The 17,468-nt window shown below is 38.7% G+C and overlaps 2 protein-coding genes across 8 annotated transcripts in view; one reads left to right on the top strand and one right to left on the bottom strand.

Annotated features, from left to right (window-relative positions):
* Positions 1–17,468, top strand: part of LOC129604858 (uncharacterized) — a 175,683-nt gene that overhangs the window by 23,082 nt on the left and 135,133 nt on the right. The window lies entirely within an intron of this gene.
* On the bottom strand, positions 1,102–16,108 carry LOC114851356 (poly(rC)-binding protein 3-like). 7 transcript variants are annotated; one of them, XM_055512954.1, is made up of 13 exons: positions 15,903–16,090; positions 9,486–9,656; positions 9,346–9,369; positions 9,212–9,244; positions 9,003–9,119; positions 7,975–8,106; positions 7,527–7,655; positions 6,365–6,508; positions 4,821–4,862; positions 3,905–3,980; positions 3,370–3,425; positions 2,574–2,743; positions 1,102–1,970 (listed from the first exon to the last, which is right to left on the bottom strand). In XM_055512954.1, the coding sequence occupies exons 2-13, from the start codon at positions 9,558–9,560 to the stop codon at positions 1,916–1,918; spliced, it is 1,053 nt and encodes a 350-aa protein (XP_055368929.1). In that variant the 5' UTR covers positions 9,561–9,656; positions 15,903–16,090; the 3' UTR covers positions 1,102–1,915. The 7 variants fall into 7 exon arrangements, with proteins under 7 accessions (XP_055368929.1, XP_055368928.1, XP_040925756.1 ...); XM_055512953.1 differs by having other exon boundaries at positions 3,905–3,983; positions 15,903–16,089; XM_041069822.2 differs by having other exon boundaries at positions 3,370–3,428; positions 15,903–16,085.

Here is a 17,468-nt window from a genome sequence, read left to right as displayed (position 1 = left end):
TTTGACAAGAAAGCAAAAGCTTATTTCCCAAAATGCCAAATCTTTCCCTTTAAGCCAAGCATAAGCTATGGGTAAAAAAACAAAATGCCAGTCTATATGGAAAAATCGAGACGCTCCAAATACAGAATGTTGCTGTGTTGGACAGTAGTAGATATTGTGATTGACAATAACATTCAACAGCTGCTTTTTATGTGTCAACATCAAACTGAGTTCAGCTGACACTCGGAGACTCAAGCTGTCCAATAGTTCCTACTATAGCGCATCTGTTAAATACGTAGGGGATGGCTAAAGTAATGAATCAAACATTATATCATGACCAAACCAACTTAGCATAAGCTTCATGATCGACTAATAAAAAATCACGTTCATAATCACATTATAAATTACTACAGACTGGTTTTACTGAACCCCGCAAAGCCAACTTACTTTTCTTAAACAAAAACAATTAAGTGTCTGACATAGTTGTGACAATAAATAGACATTTCAACCCAAAGAGTCAAATTAACCATATGACAACAAAATGAACATGACAAGATGAACAATCTTGAAAAAGAGACTGAGTGGTCCAGTCTCCCCAGGCCCTGTGGGTTCCCCCCAATGAACCCCAAACATTCCTTGACCCATAAAATACCATTCGGCTTTGTCCAAACATTTAGGCCACTTTGCCACAAGGATCCGACTTCGTTCCCTTGGGTTTTGCCTTCTAATAAACTTGCAAGAGGACTTTAAAAGCACTGTCCTGCTGCTTGGTGATATATAGTCAAAGAGCAAGGGAAGGCAGTCGAAAGGTTTGGACGCAACACTTGGCTTCTAAGTCCAACTAATTCCTCCCACATCAGAGGCAAGCCAGAGTAAAGTGTTGAGCAGTCTATTGCATGAGTGCCACGTAGTCGACTAATGTGCTAAGTCATAGTAGTTTTTGTACAAAACAAATACAGAATAGAATAGTAAAGTTAGTAAACAATCATTTAAATTTTCAGTCACTGGTTTGTCCACTGATTTTTCACTAATTTCCATTCATGCATGTATATACTTATAATTGATTTTGATAGAAGGAGGCGATTACGGAAAGTTTTTAGTCTGGGCAGGGAGTAGGACTAGACATAAATGGCCAAAAATGCTGAAAACATTTGCGAAAAAGAACAGGAGCACAGAGATTCAATAATAACATTTGGAAGGTACACATGCACCGAACTGGCTGGCTCAAATACACACACGGTACAACACCGTACACACACAATATAAGCGATAATGTAAATAAAGGAAAATCACCATGAGAAGAGAGGCTGTAGGAGTGATACCATTGGCTTAAAAGGGTCATGTGATGCAGCAAAGTGTCATGGGTAGAGATTGGATTTGTTAAGACAAAGATGCAAATTAGGATTGAAAGCAGAACAGTCCAATTTTTTTGTCTTTTTAAAATATATTATGAAAGTTTTGTCATTTGGCTACATCCCACCACGCACTGTGCCGATAGCATCACTGAGCAGCTGTAATATTTGTTATAAATTACTACGTTCTACAAAAATGCTCAATCTTTTACTAGTACTTCCTATATTATTAAATGTTGTTCTATGACGCAGCACTGACAGAGAAAGAAAAAAGCAATAGAGAACAAGAAGAAAGATCAACACAAGCTGTTCCTAATAAACATTCAACATGCTTTAAAAAGTTCTCTAATCAACCTAATCAACAAAGAATTTCTTTTTCTGATTCTTTTTTCTTTAATATGATTTGGCTCCCTGAAATAAAAATGAGCACCCAGCTGTCCCTGATTAATAAACAACATTGAACCAGGGCAAGAAGGCGGTCAGGGTTTTCAAAGAGCCAGAGCCAGAGTCCAAAGGGCTTCATCAAAATTGTCTGCAGTAGTCAGTCACTGGAAAGGGCCAATCGGAAGAGCCAGTCAGGGATCTCAGGATGTGGTCATAGATGATGGGTCGTTCCACATGGCCGCCACGTCTCTGAACCTACAAGCATTTAATGAAAAGGCAGTTATTGCTGGTTTCTTCATATCCCTACAAACCTCTGAGTAATGACACTGAATATTTTAGATAATTCTCCATGATGTATCGCTGGGTGCTGTGGAGGCTTCTGTGACCCATTTGCTCATTGAACAGCCTGGCACCAGTGCAGAAATTCTTCTAATACCTGAAGGGCTGGACTTAATACAGCATAGTTTAGTGAAGCATGAAAGAAATGGAAGGGCAGGGTGGACTGGTTTCAAGTCTCATGCTCCCACTAAATTGATTCCTTAAATACCCATAAAGCTTTGATATTACCTATGCACAGTCATGTACATGAACATGTGTTTGAAAACTTCAAAAAGCTGGCTAATCAGAACAAACAAAGAGGAGCTCAATGCAGCTTCTATTGTCACAAAGCCAAAAAAGCTGTTACATAAAGAGACTTTATAAGTTGTATTTCCTCTTCTGATACAAATGGATACTGTATATCAGGCAATAAAGTCCGGGACAACATTCAGGATAATAAAGATGAAAAACAGAATGATTATTTATATACATAATATATTATTTTGCAACAAAACAGATTTGTCATTATGAGATTCTGACCTTGCATTAATGAGGTACTGAGCTAGGCTGATGTTGGCGGGGGTCCCTGTGATGGTAATCTGGCGCTCTGATGACCCTTCCATGGCGTTAGCAATTTTGATCTGCGCCCCAGACATCTGACGTATCTCGTTGATTTTGGTTCCCTGGCGTCCGATTATGCAGCCTATTAGCTGGGAAGAAAATGGGGACGGAACTTAGGATGGCCAGATCAAGAAAGAAAAGCCAATGCACGTTTTGACTTACATTCGACTGGACATGAATACTCTAAGATATATTTGAGTACTGGCCAGTCACTGCGTGTCTTTCTAACACAGTTTAGCATTAGATTTTCTTACTTAGGTCCAACAAGTCTTTTCAATTAAGGGCAATCCTTTTACAAAGTCAGCTGCCTTTGGCTGTTCTACATCTCTGCTGTAGAAAAAGATGATCTTAATAGCTGTTGTCACACTGTATTTCTGGAAGAAGCCATGTTAAAATGTAATAAACCCAGGTTTCCGACGCCATGATCCAAGAGCATTTGGGATTTTTTGCTTTTATCATAGTACTTGACAAATGACAACCTATGCATAGGAATCCATCAATGAACTTTCTGTGAAAATCTAAATTAATATTTACAGTAAGTGGTTATATTAATGTATATACAGAAGTCACAATGTCATGATAAGCTTTGGGACTGGATTGTTATGATTATGATGACATTCAAAACATTTTGAAATAGTAATGTTTGCACTTAGGTTTAGCTTGTGTCATCCTACTACAAATAAACATAATATATGATTATAATAAATGTACTCACATCATTGGGAATGGTGAGTTCATGAGTACTGGCCTGGTTACTGGCATCCAGACCTGCTGCTGAACACAGAAGGCAAACAGAAAAAGAGAGGGGATGGAAGAAGACAAAGAGTTTGGCACCTTGTGGAAGGGTACTGCTTAGATTAAATGTGTGGTGGTATTGACTGGTAGCTTGTCTGTGATGTCAGTCCTGATCAGAACCTACAGTACATGCAGCGTATGAAACATCTCTCACTTGATATCAGGAATGATACCTTTAAAGTAAGACATTGAACTTGAAAAGATGCTAAGGGAAAAGTCAAAGACCAAAAGAAACCTCAACATCAACAAGAGCAGACCACCAGCAGGCCATGTCAATAGCAGTGCACCACAGAGACCATTAGGAGGAGAACGATGAAAAGAAGAAGAAGAAAAAGGACAGTGACAGGAAAAGAAGATAAAGAGAGAGAAGGAGGAAGAGAATGTGTTTGTTTCTACAGGTAAAAACAAGAGAAGGAGCTTTGGTTCAGAGGGTCGTTGTGTAGGTGGGTACGTACCGGGGAAGGCAGGGGTGGTCTGTCCAAGGGGGGTAAAGGGGGTTTGCTGCATAGCCAACTGGTGGAGCTTGCTCAACTGCTGAGGGGGGGAGGAGGAGGACAGCAGAGCTATGAGGTCATCATTAAAAACGTACTCCTGCGCTTACGAGCACGCAAACACACCCACATACATCCACACACACGCACATACATACGCACATACAGGTCTGTCCAAAATGCTACAAGAGTAAAGATAGGATCTGAGGAGAAGTAGCAACACAGACAGGTGAAGGATAAAGAGAGAGAAGAAAAGAGGACTCTCATGAAGGACCTGGCCTGTGATTGGGGTATTTGCGATGGTCTGTATAATTTTAGAAGTCCCATCTCTTGGTTAATTATTTTGCATGTGCGTATATCGAACATTAGGTTCAAAAAAACCTGCAATGTGTTAATAGTAATATAAGCAGCTAGTCCCTGAAGTGACAAGCATGAAAATCTTACATACATTATACAGTTAATTACTTTGTTGTGAATTGGTACCATAACTGAACTAAAAACCTAGAAGATCAAAAGCAATCTTCTTGCACTGCAATGTACAGTTAGTATTAAAAAAATAACTTGTATAACTCTAACTATGTGTAATGTCTGTCTTTTTTAAACCTTGAATTCTTGTTACTGTATATCACCATGTCAAATACAGAAATCCACGGGTCACCAGGCCAAGACCCATGAGAATTAATGCCAAACAGAAGGCAGGGAAGCAAGAGTCAGAAAAGTCGGACGATATAAAGGAGTTACATATCAGAGAAAAGCTGTATTAATATTATCAATTAATATTAATAAGAATGGGAAAAGTGTGAGAAGATACAGATGAGCCTCAATTTGGATGCAGTGAGAAAGATATAGAGTTGGACTGTGTTGTGGGGATAGCACTCACATCTGGATGAGGGATGGCGTACTGTCCTTGAATGGTATAAGCCTGCAAACATGAAGAAAGTAGCTTATTGTTATCTCGTTACCAAAACAAGCACATCAAAAATCTGTAAATTTTTTTGATTAGCAAAACTAGGTCAAAAGCTAAACATAATTATTAACAGCAATAACAAGCAATCTGCCGTGTTTTTTTTCTAATTAGAAGCATATTATTACTGTACTGACAGTACAAGAAAGCCATGCACAATAAACTTCTTGGTATGTTCTCCTACCATTCATCAATCAGATCCAGTTGAACTAAATCAATAAGGGACCACTCAGACAATGGGGTTGTAACAAAGAGGGTGTGGAGTAAACCAGAGGAGTGACCCTTAGAGGAGTAATGTGACTTGACCTATTGAATGTGTGATGTATAGGGGCCACATGGGTTAGAACTGAGCTAAATTTCATTTAATAATTCGAGACAGCAGCCAGAGCTATAAATAACTTGTGTCTGGGTGAAGAAAAAAAAAACAAAAACACCAGACTCTTTGTCCTTCATAAAATAAACTGTATTCATAACAACTGCAGGCAAACCTACAGGTTTACATTGAAAGGATAAAGAATGATAAAATGTCTTATTTGCCATCAGTGAATATTGTTCAATTGATTAAATAAAATAATGAATGTTTAGTGTTGTGTTGTTGCTGTTGGCAGGAGTAGAGCTTTTTTTAATTTTCTAATAACCATATGTTTGTAATAACAAATAATAGTTAGCATATTTATAGGAAGCTTGTGAATTTCAATTAAGAAAAGGCTCTTAAGATTATAATGTGTTTGCTCCTGAGCCTGATATCCAAATAATACAACCACAACTGTGGTTATAAATAAGAGTAGTAAAGCAAAAGTACAGTATCTTTCTGTTTTGTCTGTGAAGCCTGCTGCATTTTGGTTTCAGCTTTTTGGTTTATTACATACTATTCTCTCCTCTTCTCAAATCAGTCCCTTATTTTCTTGCACGTTCAGTTTTGATCCTGTAATACCTTCACCATCCGCTAGTCGCGTTGAGTTCTTCCTGTTTTTACTAATAACCCAAGTTAGCGAGCACCTGGTTCCCCTTCGCTTTTTCTGCGTTTATATTCTTAAGGTTTGTTTACCAGGTTAGCTTTGTTGTACCAGCTACATTATCAACATTACACATGGCTACTTCTGTCCTGGTAAGCAGCATTCAATTCAGTTCTATTCATATTGGGCAAATTTAGAGCAAAAGTTATCTTAACACACCTTAGAGGGTAAGGTTTACGTTTAATACCTTATACGACACGCCTGTAACTATGGATGCAAATTTCCAGAAATGAATAAGTTTCCTTTCTTGGTTAGTTAATAGATAAAGTGGCTGAGTGATCCTCTGACGCTTCAATGCCATTTAGCCCAGTTCTGCTGTGGGTGGTGACAGTGGGGGCACAGTAAACAGCAGTGAGGGCTTCATGCTAGTCAGGACCAAGTGAGGAGGAGGAGGAGGTGGTGAGGAAGGGTGGAAAAGTCAGTAAAACCTGGTGCGACACTAACAGGCAGTGGCTGGTGCTGCAGTAAGAGGCTGAGGTTTGCTGTGGACGCCCCCAGTGGGTCTGCTCTTACCTGGCCACCTGAAAAAATGACAGGGGTGGAGGCAGGCTTGGGGCGATAGGGAATGGTGGCACCTTTCGGTGGGGACTGAGGAGAGCAAAGAAGGAGAGAGTGGGGAAGGGAGGGGGAGGGAGAAGAAGAGGTGAGATGTAGAGAAAGTGTTAGAACAGAAAGAAAGAGAGAGAACGAAAGTTGCATAAAGTGAGACCGAGAGGGACAGTGCCTTAGGGAAGACAACCTGTGACACTCACACAAAAGTGCTCTTCACTGTGTGTTCATGCTGACAGAAAATGTCCACATCTTCAGTGCACAACTACGCTTGGATTTACCTGAAACACCACTTTCAACTGGATAATGATGACTCTACAGTACATACTGGGTTTGACATATCTTTTGAGGCCCAGGCTCTAGAGACTTACAGTCATGTCACACATGTCCTAGTATCCACTGCTGATGCCATCATGAAGGCCCAGTGGCGAACTGGCTGTGCAGATAGTTAAAATTAATTGTACAGAAAGACAAGAGACAGCTGCAAAGTTTGTAGCCCTGAGATCCAAAGCTGCATCCTATTCTGACATGTACTTACAGGCTTGTAGTGATAGTTTACTCAATGTAGGAGAATCAGCTCTCAAAGGTCAAACACAACACACAACACTAATAATCTATAGCTTTTGTCTGGTGATTTTTATTCACAATCGATGAGTACACTCATTTGTTGAAATGTTTTGCCATTAAGCCTCCGTAAGAGTTTTCTGTTTAAAGACCACATCATGCAATCACCAATAAATAGACTTGAACCAAAACAAAATGGACTGATCGACATTTTTATGAGCCACAAAAGTGAACTCGTGGTGATTGTTATACTGTTTTGACTCCTGCTGCTGCTATGAAGTTTTTTATTTTTTTATTTTAGCTACTGTATTAGATGAGAAAAATGTGGAGAAGAAAACAAAACCATTAGTAGTAGAAGACAACATGGGTATGAGTAGATTTGATCTCCACAGAGCTCTTGACATAATGGGTGCCTGTTTTCTTTGTAGCGTTTTGAGCTTTAGAAGTAGCCCGAATTCACAAGTGCGTTTTTCTCCTCGTTTTCATACTATACCTCAAGCATCACCACACATATCTGTTTGACACACTGAATAATGGCTTCCGGGGCCCCTGAGATCGTCACCGCCCTCTCAGTGGAGTTTGGGAGCATGTCGCCTGCCACCTGGACCTGAGCTCCTGTGGACTGAAAGATAAATAAATGTTGTGAACCAACATAAAGCTTTGGGCTTTACACATTTGGTATAATGCATGACTTAGAGTTTTAATGGGCCATACAGTACATATAGGATTTATATGGTTTACATGGAGAAATATAGTGTAATGAGATTTATAGTATTTAATGTCTATAATAATAAGAAGAATGATAAGATTATATGCACACAGTATTCTGATTACAAACTACTGTAGCATAAATCAAGCATTAAGTTCAAAAGCTAGAATTATCTTAATTCATATGGTATTTATAAAGACAGTTGGGACTCAATACTGTATGTGTGCTGCACCTCTCTCATTTCTTTGATTTTGGAGCCTCCTTTGCCAATGAGGGAGCCACACTGGCTGGCCGGGACAACGAGCCTCAGGGTTACTGGGGGTTTACTGGTTGCTGGGCTGTTGCTCATGGAATTGATTATATCCTGAGGAGAAGCAGAGAGTGAGAGAAGGATTTATTATAAAAGTTCTTTATAGCAGCTTCTAGCGATGTCCGGGCTCGATATTTATTACTTTTACCCAAGACTAGAAACACACAACCATTATTTTGCTTGTATATATTTACTTGACTACTACCTTTCTAATATGTACTTGTAGTCCTATATTCTTTCACTGTGGTCATTGTTCTAACCTTCTAATAATTTACTCTCACAATAAGTAACAAACTAGCAACCAATAGCCAGTAATTTGAATTCAAAAGATTAGTTTAATGGATGGATGGATTTAATCATACCTTCCATTAGTAATTTTAGTGTAATCTAGAATATTACATACAATAGTCCTACGGTTCTTTGTGTATTTATCTCAATGTTTAACATATTAATCTACTCCATCATATTAGTGGGGACACACTTGATGTCATCCCAGCCCTATTCAAGAGTGTTGTGGAGACACTTAGCTGGTGATGTGCTGATGCAGCATTCAAAACAAAACACAGTACTGGCCCAGGTTCAAATAGTGCTGCAAGTTTAGATCAGCACATTTCTGTCCTACACATCAGGGTTAGCCTGCTCTGTACTTCATTTTTGAAACGAGTCTGTAAAGAGACTAAAGCAAACCAAGGCTAAAATAACTACTTCAACAAGCACTGTATTGACCTTCACTACAGTATAGTTGTTGAAGTACATACCTTACAATTATTATGTTACGTTAGAACAGTATAGTTAATATATTATTATATGCATAAATTGTTAGAATAATAGTTTTGCAAATAAAAAACTTTTTTCAGTGCTTTTCATTTATTCCCTAAATAGTGTTTTTATGGTGTAGTATTGGTCAGTATAAAAGCTAAAAGCTAGTTTTGCAGAGTTAAGGTTAATACCTCTTCGAACTTGTAGGCTATCATGGCAAAGGCCTTAAAAATGGCGTCTGTTGGGCCAGTAATGGTGACTATTCGTTCAGGGCAGTTCCCCTCTGAGATGTTAATACGTGCTCCACTCTGTGTTTTTGAAACAAAAACACAAATTAATGTAGTTCAAAAACACAAATTAATGTGGTTCTAATAGACACGTTCAGAAATGTTATGCTTACATCTTCACGCATTTTCTTCACAGTCTCTCCTTTCTGAAAGCAAAGATTAAAAAAAACAATAATGAAATGTGGTCTTTTTTCCAGAGAAGCCTTGCCGTTCTTCACAGATTGCTTCTTGTGTTGGTGATGATTACCTTTCCTATGATGCTTCCAACCTCCTGCAGAAATGCAGACATGTGTGAATGAACATCATATTCAACAGAGGCAGAAAATAATTGTAGATGTTCTGTTAGATGAACTGCCAGGACATATTGGTCTGCATGCTTTTTGCTACCTTGCCATGCATCAGCAGCCTGATGGTGAGGGTCACATTCAGTCCACCTTCTGATTGGACCTTGATGGGCTCCATGTCAAGATTGTGCAGGTATAAGGGATGTGATCACGTGAAACAGGAGTTGAAGGACCAACACAAGTGTGATGGTGGAGTGAGCCAACCGGTCACCTACTAGATTTAAAAAAACAAAGCACTGTCAGCAACTCTGTAATGAAATGGTATTGATATTTACACGATGAGAGAGCATGACGTTAACCATGCAACCAGTCGTTATTTATATACTGTAAATATAATAATATGAAATAATTCTGTTGTATTCAACAGCTTGAGATGCCAATTACCAGAATGAATCAAAACACATATTTTGTATTATCCTTCATAATTTACCTAATTGCAATTTGTTACATGTTCCTTTGCTACAAACCGTCATCTTTTTGAAAAGCACAGTACAAAACAGATAATCATTGCAGTAATTTAGGGACATAAAAGAAATATGTAATATATACTAATATTTAAGTAAGTGAGTTCATCAATCTCTCCAACAGTCCTTCAGCCTAGTACTTTCCTTAAAAGCACTTGTGGAAAAAATAAACTGTTTAGAAGCTTTTCTGCAATGCACTAGCTGTAGGGCTGCTGCAAATAAACTGCCAAACACAGAGCACCGTATTTTGCTTATTTCAAGACAATTGCAGCTGAATATCCTCAAGTGATGTCATGACTCAAGTAGGAATTATATTACAAGAGCACACACAAGAGGGCGCTTCAGCTTGTCACCTGGCTCTGAAGTTCACCCAGTTACTGAGTAAAACATTTATGAAAAAAATAAATGGTAGTGGGGCCACACAGGTTAAAATATGCATAATGATGAGCTTCATAGACTATAAAATTACTAATTAAAAAATTAAATGAAAGAGATACTGTAACTAACCATGCAGATGAAGATATTTAACTTTTATGAAGCAGGTTAAGACAAATAGATAAATTAAAAATATGAAATGCGTCTGTCTGATCTGCATTAAAGCTTGTTGAAGACTTAAACCTACAATTAAAAACACTGAGCTGTTAGGTTTTATAATTTCAGTAAGAGGCTTTAGCAACCAAAGCTTTTCTTAAATGTATCTGATTATTCAACCAATGGTATTATTCTCTATTAATTAACTGTACATTTACTGTATTAATCATCTTCCTTATCTGTAAACAACATGTTGTAGTAGAGAATGAACACCTCTTATTATTTTTAGAATCCAGTGTGAATTCTTTAGATGTTCACTTTACATTAAATGTTGACTTTCTAAATTTAGTTTTCTTATCTGTAGTGAACATAAATCAGTCACAACCTGATTGATACACTATGTTCCTGTTGGTGATTTCTCAATGGTATTCAACACTTTTGCCTCTTTGTAAAAATTTGGGAGTGTCAAATTCTTCTTATTATTATTATTCTTATTTACTGTCTTTTTCTTGATTTTTTATGCAAATTTTATTTATAGTAACATAATGTATTGCTTGTATCCTCAGACTGTAAAAAATTAAACAATAAAGAAACAATAAATTGTTTGTTTAAGTTTCTAAGATTAGGGAACAAACACTTTTTTACATCAGTAAATTGAGTCTGTAAATTGAGGTGTATTAGTCTTTATTTTCACAAATTGATAAGGTAAGCCAAACAATACTTTTTTTCAAAAACTGATTTATGCATAAGCGGCCAAATCCTTAAATTTAACAAACAGCATCTGTTCTTAAACAAATAAGTGATGAAGAATTAATATGGGATTTTGTTTATACAATTTATTCTGGTTGTTTTCCCGTAAATGAACACATCTACCTGAAGTGTTTTATAACAGACCTATCAAGTTGTGCAAGTCACATAAAAGAATCCTCACATATGCTGAAAATTATGATTTTTTATTAACAGCTATGTTCCAAAAGCCTCTAATCTAGGCTGCACAGAGCAGCAGAGCTCAGGGATGTGCTGGTCGGAGGCCAGCAGAGGTTCGAGAGATAAGGACAGGGATTCTGTGGCCAGCTGTCTCTCCAATCTCCCAAAGGAAACCAGATTACATAAAAAGCCTTAATCTGGGTTTAAGACCCAAGCCAGCAGTGCAGGTCCACTCTAGGATCAGGAGGGGCATGCAGAAAATAAAACTCCCAGGATTGACAACCGGATTCAAGCTAACATTGATGATAGATGGCACAGTGTCCATCCTTTTCAAGAGTACAAATTGGGGTTTCTGGGGGCAACGAAGATCTTAAAGATGCAGCTCTGAGCTTTCTCCTTGAAAATTTTTGAAATCCTGGGCTCCTTCTTGCAGTGTAATGACCTGTACTGAGTATATGCCTGCCTTGACTCTAAAAGTGGGATATTCGGACACAGATTTGGGTCAAAAAATGACTTCCCTGGACCTCCGAGATGAACAAGACCAGCATTAAGAGCTGCATGTTGAACAATTGTCCTCTCAGACATGATTCGCTCATACATCCTGTAGCATAATAGAATTAGGTCAAGGCCTTGTGAATCATTTGGCCCGTTGGGGTAAACCCGTCCAACAAATAGGCATTTTTTATGTTTAGGTCTGGTTTTCTATATATCTACTATTACAATCTGCAGTACAACAAAGAAAAATTCAAACCATTACTGTATAGGTTTTGATTTAAAGGCGCTGCCCTGTGGCCACTTGTGCCAATCAGTTCGAACATGGCACACATGCATCGATTTACACATCCACTTCCTTGACTCTTTGTTAATCAGGCAGGAAGTTGAAGAAGGGGGATGAGGAACACTGAGGGGATGGCAGGGAATTTTTCATGACATCTGATGGGGAAAGTGGGTCATGCTCGGTGTTGCAGCGCTGCTAGCCTCCTCTATGGCGGCTATTGAATTAATCACGCTTTACGCTTGGCTGGACAGCGCAGTGCACAAAATGCCCCCTGCCCCCGCCTACCATCTCTCCCAGTGTCTGTTAAGCGCTAACCACAAAAAAGACTGCTCTTGAAGAACTTCAATACAATCCTTATTCTTCTCTCCTTTTTCATCTTTTTATGTTTTGCTCACAATGAGAAGAGGCTACTCAGAGAGCCACTAGTGTGTAAATTATAGGAAAACAATGAAAGGACTCTAAAAGCAAAAGTTTAAAAGTGCATTTTCTTTTTTGAGATGAGAAAATGCTTTGAAAAACTGGTTATTTATAATAAATTAAAATGATTTCAAAGCCACTTCTTTAAATTGAATATATTGACATGAGGATTTATATTTCTACTCTTTTTTTGACTCGGGAACGAGCACCACATACAGTATGGATGCATGTCATTGCACCACTTGATGACTATGAAACTGTCTGCTCTCTTACTCTGCTCCTGCTAAGCTAAGTGGCCATAAACACACTTTGACCTTCCTGATACCATTCATATGCTTCTTTAAAATATGCAAGACTGGAGTTTGTGCTCCAGTATATAACTGTAAGATGATGTAAAATTATTTGTACTACAGTAGATTCTTAGGTGACAAAAGGTGACAAAATAAATTTCCATCCCAGCAATAGTCATTGTAAAGGTTGTGAAACCAGGAAACAAATCTAGCACCTCACAAAAGTAGGTTAACCAATTCCAAGGCTGTTGCTATTTTGCAATTCAAGTAGTAAATAACACTAAGAGTTGCTTGTATAGGTTTCTGTAGGTTATTTCTTACGTTGGCCTTTTCATTGATTACATTCACAGTTTAATGTGTTACTAAGTGTTTATCTGATTTCAGACATAAAGAATCATTGCATATTTGAATTTCAAGACGCATACGTTTTTATAATATACAGTTTTGTACAGTTGCTGAGAGAAAGGCTGACAAACACAGAAGAAATCCTACATAGAAAATAATTAAATGTATAACGAGCAGTCGAATCTGGGCCACAGCTCCTGTCATCTGTTCCATCCTAATCCACATATCTACAGTACAGATATGTCATTGTAATGTTTGAGTATAAAACCCTGCAGCTTGCGAATATGACACAATTAATGTGTTTTTTAAGTTGTAATGTAAGCTGTGAGAATGCAAAGGTTTTTGTGCTGTTTTGCAAAATGGCCTGGCCTAAGTGCATGTGTCTTTTAAAATAGTCCCGATAAATTCTGCTCTATGTGTATTTGTACTAGATCTGAGCCTTCTGCAACTTTTATTACTGTTTTTGAAAACAATGCAGGTAGAATTTTCCATGTATTATTGCAGTATAGTATAATTACTTCCCTTCTCTTCTTTGGCACTGTCAGATTTCTGTCTTCCTAATTAGGAAAATATGGGGTTTTAAAAGACTTCTGAAAACTTTCAAATTAAAAGATGACTGTGTAGTGCAGAGCAGTGCAAGATTAGTGCCAAAGTTAAATTGCATTTTCATTCCATTGTTGGTTCCATTTGAAAGCCTTTTATTATTTATTATTTACTATTTCTCCAAAATCAGTATAGATAGACTAAATGCACATACCGTGTACAGCAGTGTAGCAAATAGGCTGCAGATGTGTGCAACTGCAAATCAGACATAATAAGATTGTCCAGAAGCAAAGGTGCAGTTGTGACCTAACTGATACGCTAGACTATTATCACACTGTTGCGTGTGTTTTTGCTTTAATTAAGGGTCAACAAAAGGGAAATTAGTGTGCATGTAGGGCAGCAAAGGGAGAGCCCAGAGGGTGACCCCATTGATCCATATGTTTTTACAGAATCTTTGTATAGCATCAAATCAAACATCAAATGCACAAAGAGGGATGACTTACTGTTTTTGATTTCGAAACTTTAATAGTGGGGGAGAGAAACTAATTAGATGTGAAGTTTGTGACAGGGAAGCCAAAAGCAACGTAGGCTATGACTCGGAGCAAAAATGGTGATAAATAATTGCAGCCCATGGTTCCTCCTGTCATAAATTGTAATCGTAGGGAAATAAAGAAGACAAAATTGAAACAAGTTACACTGAGTCCTGAGGTTTTCGCTCTGACTTTACTGGTATATGAGCAGCCCTCGTCTCGCCTGGCGTAGGCTTTTGTTGTATGTGGTGCGGTGCGGCAGAGTAGGAGGGGGCGTCCACCCAATCAGCCTTTCTATACGCCACTATGACAGGGCTCTCCAGAGCTGTCAGGCCACATCAGCAGCCCAGCATCCTGATAGCTCAGCCTAAATCACAATCAAAACTGTGGCCACCACATCCTCACCGTGACGTCAAATCTCAGAAAGCAACAAGCGAAGACGTCAACGCCTACCAACTATCGCCAAGTAGCTTCGAAAGTAGCTCAGAATACTACATGTTTGCTTGAAATAGTCCCAGAGTATGGTGTTTGGGGGGGGTAGCAGCTCCCAGTGAGGCAATCTGGCTGTAGCAGTCTAACAGGCTTTACAACGTAGGCACACCGTGTTGTGCTGTGAATGCAGTGCTAAGAGCTGAGCATTAAGTCGGCCATTTTAGATTTGCCACAATTTGTAATGTGAGATCACTGCTGGTCACAAAGTCATGGCTTCCATACGCATTGCTTTCGCCGAGCATTCATGCAGAATGAGTTGACTTTGCGTCTTTTTAGCCAATAGTTGTTGCGCCGTTCACACTTTCTTTCAGGCATTTCTATTTTAGAAATATCATGCAGGACGTGGATTCATGAGCACAGCAGCCATCAATCTAAATGACAAGCTTTTTACCCACACAAAGGAGTTATTCATCGTCAAATTGTAGAAGTCAATTGCATTGCTTAGCTCTTGACGTAATTATGAATGACATATTTGTCTATATCCAGCTCTAAAAACACCATTGACAGCACAATTATGATTATGAGGGCAGCTGAAATAAAGGTTAATTTGGATGGGGGCTAATATGTTAGTTTTGCTGACCTTCATTTTATTATTCCTTGTAAACCATTTCAGTTTGGAACTTTACATATAAACAGTGGTTCATTCAGTCATCAATCAATATTCTGTTCTAATTCTTACACAATAAAATGATTCACGCTTGAACCTAAAATCAAACAAATGCCCGAAAGTAAAATCGACTGACCATAAAATTGGCTATTGTTCCGGGAGACCTAAATAATTTCCCCAGTGCATGTCGTCATCTTTTTGCGGTGAGATGATAATAAACTTCCAAAAATGGTTACTTGAACCAACTCAAATAAACAAATTAAATAACAAGTTAAACTGTGCCTTACTTAATTATGACGTAATGATTGTTCCTCACTGTAGATAAGTTTCAGGTTAATTAATTATTGATTATTTGTGCCTGACCTGTGGTGGTTCTTTTAGAAGTCCAGAAAACAGATTCTAACTGATTTTGTCCCAAAATTATTTAAAAATCTAAACTATGCAGTTGAATGCTAGCATTGTATGCAGAATGCTAAGAAATACCTTAACAGTGACGCAACTAAATGATTTTAGGAAATGGTCAAAGGAGAGTTTACCTTTATGCAGCGCAGTATACAGTAGATGACGAGCACTTTCAGCGTTGCAAGATTAAAAATTGCGATGGGATTTTTTTCCCCTCTTCCTTTTGCTCTGCCCAGGAGAAACGGCGCCACCCTATTGGTCCAGACCACCATTTCACATGAGCGTCCAGAAGAACACGTGACACGTCCCGAAATTATATGGCGAAATGAAACTGGCTAGCATCCTCAATGACTTCATTTTTTGTTGCTGTGGTGCGCCACTCTGATTGCACTGCTGCTTGGTGTCAAGTGTAAATAGGCCGTATGATGAGTTGTAATGTGGGTGACCATCACCCACTGCCCATCAAACCCCCACACCCACTTCACCCATTGCAACAAAAAGGGGGACATGCCCAGTGAGGCACATGGTCATTATGGGGCATGTCTGGGGATGAGGTGGTTTGAATCAGAACTGTATCCCCTGGAGCACTCATCTGTCCCAGGGAGGGTTGAGCACCCACCAAGTCATCTGTTTTAGCATTGTTGATGCCAAGTGATACAGAAATAACCCGACTATATGCTCAGATTAAGCTTTTTGTGGATTTCAGGAGTACTGAATGTACCTGCCTTGTGCTTCATGTGTATCAGTGAGGAAGTCAATAAGAACAAGTAAGGAACCTTAGGGTTTGATGCAGCCAAACTCTTCAAAGAAGTTGAGGGCGAACCAAACAGTATACGCATACATCCCTATCTGTGCACAGGCACGGTACCATGCCTGTGCACATGCATATCCTTTGCAGCCTCCTCTGTTCCTCTGCTGTTTAATCTGCTTCAGTGTGGGACAGGGGTGTGTGTATGTCTGGCAGTGTGTGTGTGTGCAGAATTACAGAGCTTTAGAGGCATCCCATCCAAATTTTCCAATCCTGCATAAATCCAGCCCTCATGTCAGATGGACAGTTGCGCAGACCTTAATCTGACATTATTAGGGTTGGACGGCAGAAACAGCAGAACATTTAAGGAAGCTGTTAGGAAAAGCAAACGGGGGGGGGTTATGATTTTTGGATTAGGGGCAATGCAGACAATGACAAATATGTTTTGCCTCATTGTCAGTTGTTTTCATTTAGTTCAGATGCTCTCCAATCCAAAATCCACTCTAGGTCCTGTATCAAACAGAAACAGAGAATTTGTACTGAGTCGTACAATAGCGTTTAGATTTTTGTACCTATACAAGACAAAATGGTAACCATGCCTTTAATTGCCCACCCAGCTGTAAAATGGCCCATGGGATAAACTTCAAATAGAGCATTAAATTTGCTCCACATTGGATCATAAGAGGCAAAAGAAGAGAGTGTGGGATAAAATGGAGCACCATGTCAGAGTAAATCTGCTTTATATTCCAACGACACTGTTGGTTCACCATCAAAGCCTAAATCTGAGCGCGGTGGCAGTGCTGAGAGAAAATTGTTTACAAAACATTTTTGTGTAATTGAGACAGATCCAATCATTGTTAGTGCTAAATCTATTCTTCTAATTTCTTAGATATGAAAAATATTCCATTAATGATTGTTATATGGATTATGCCATGGAGTAGACAGCCATATT

Source organism: Betta splendens, chromosome 2 (genome assembly GCF_900634795.4).
Source record: "Betta splendens chromosome 2, fBetSpl5.4, whole genome shotgun sequence".
Classification (NCBI taxonomy): domain Eukaryota; kingdom Metazoa; phylum Chordata; class Actinopteri; order Anabantiformes; family Osphronemidae; genus Betta; species Betta splendens.
The sequence above is the reverse complement of the archived record's forward strand: the minus strand, read 5'-3'. Positions and strand labels throughout refer to the sequence as shown.

Bases quoted from the DNA above. Each gene is read 5' to 3' on its own strand.
- LOC114851356 (XM_029143140.3), bottom strand. From the start codon at position 9,560: ATGGAGCCCATCAAGGTCCAATCAGAAGGTGGACTGAATGTGACCCTC. The intron at 9,370-9,485 runs GTAGCAAAAAGC...GCATTTCTGCAG, and splicing joins GGCTGCTGATGCATGGCAAG to GAGGTTGGAAGCATCATAGG. The intron at 9,245-9,345 runs GTAATCATCACC...CTTTGCTTTCAG, and splicing joins TTGGAAGCATCATAGGAAAG to AAAGGAGAGACTGTGAAGAA.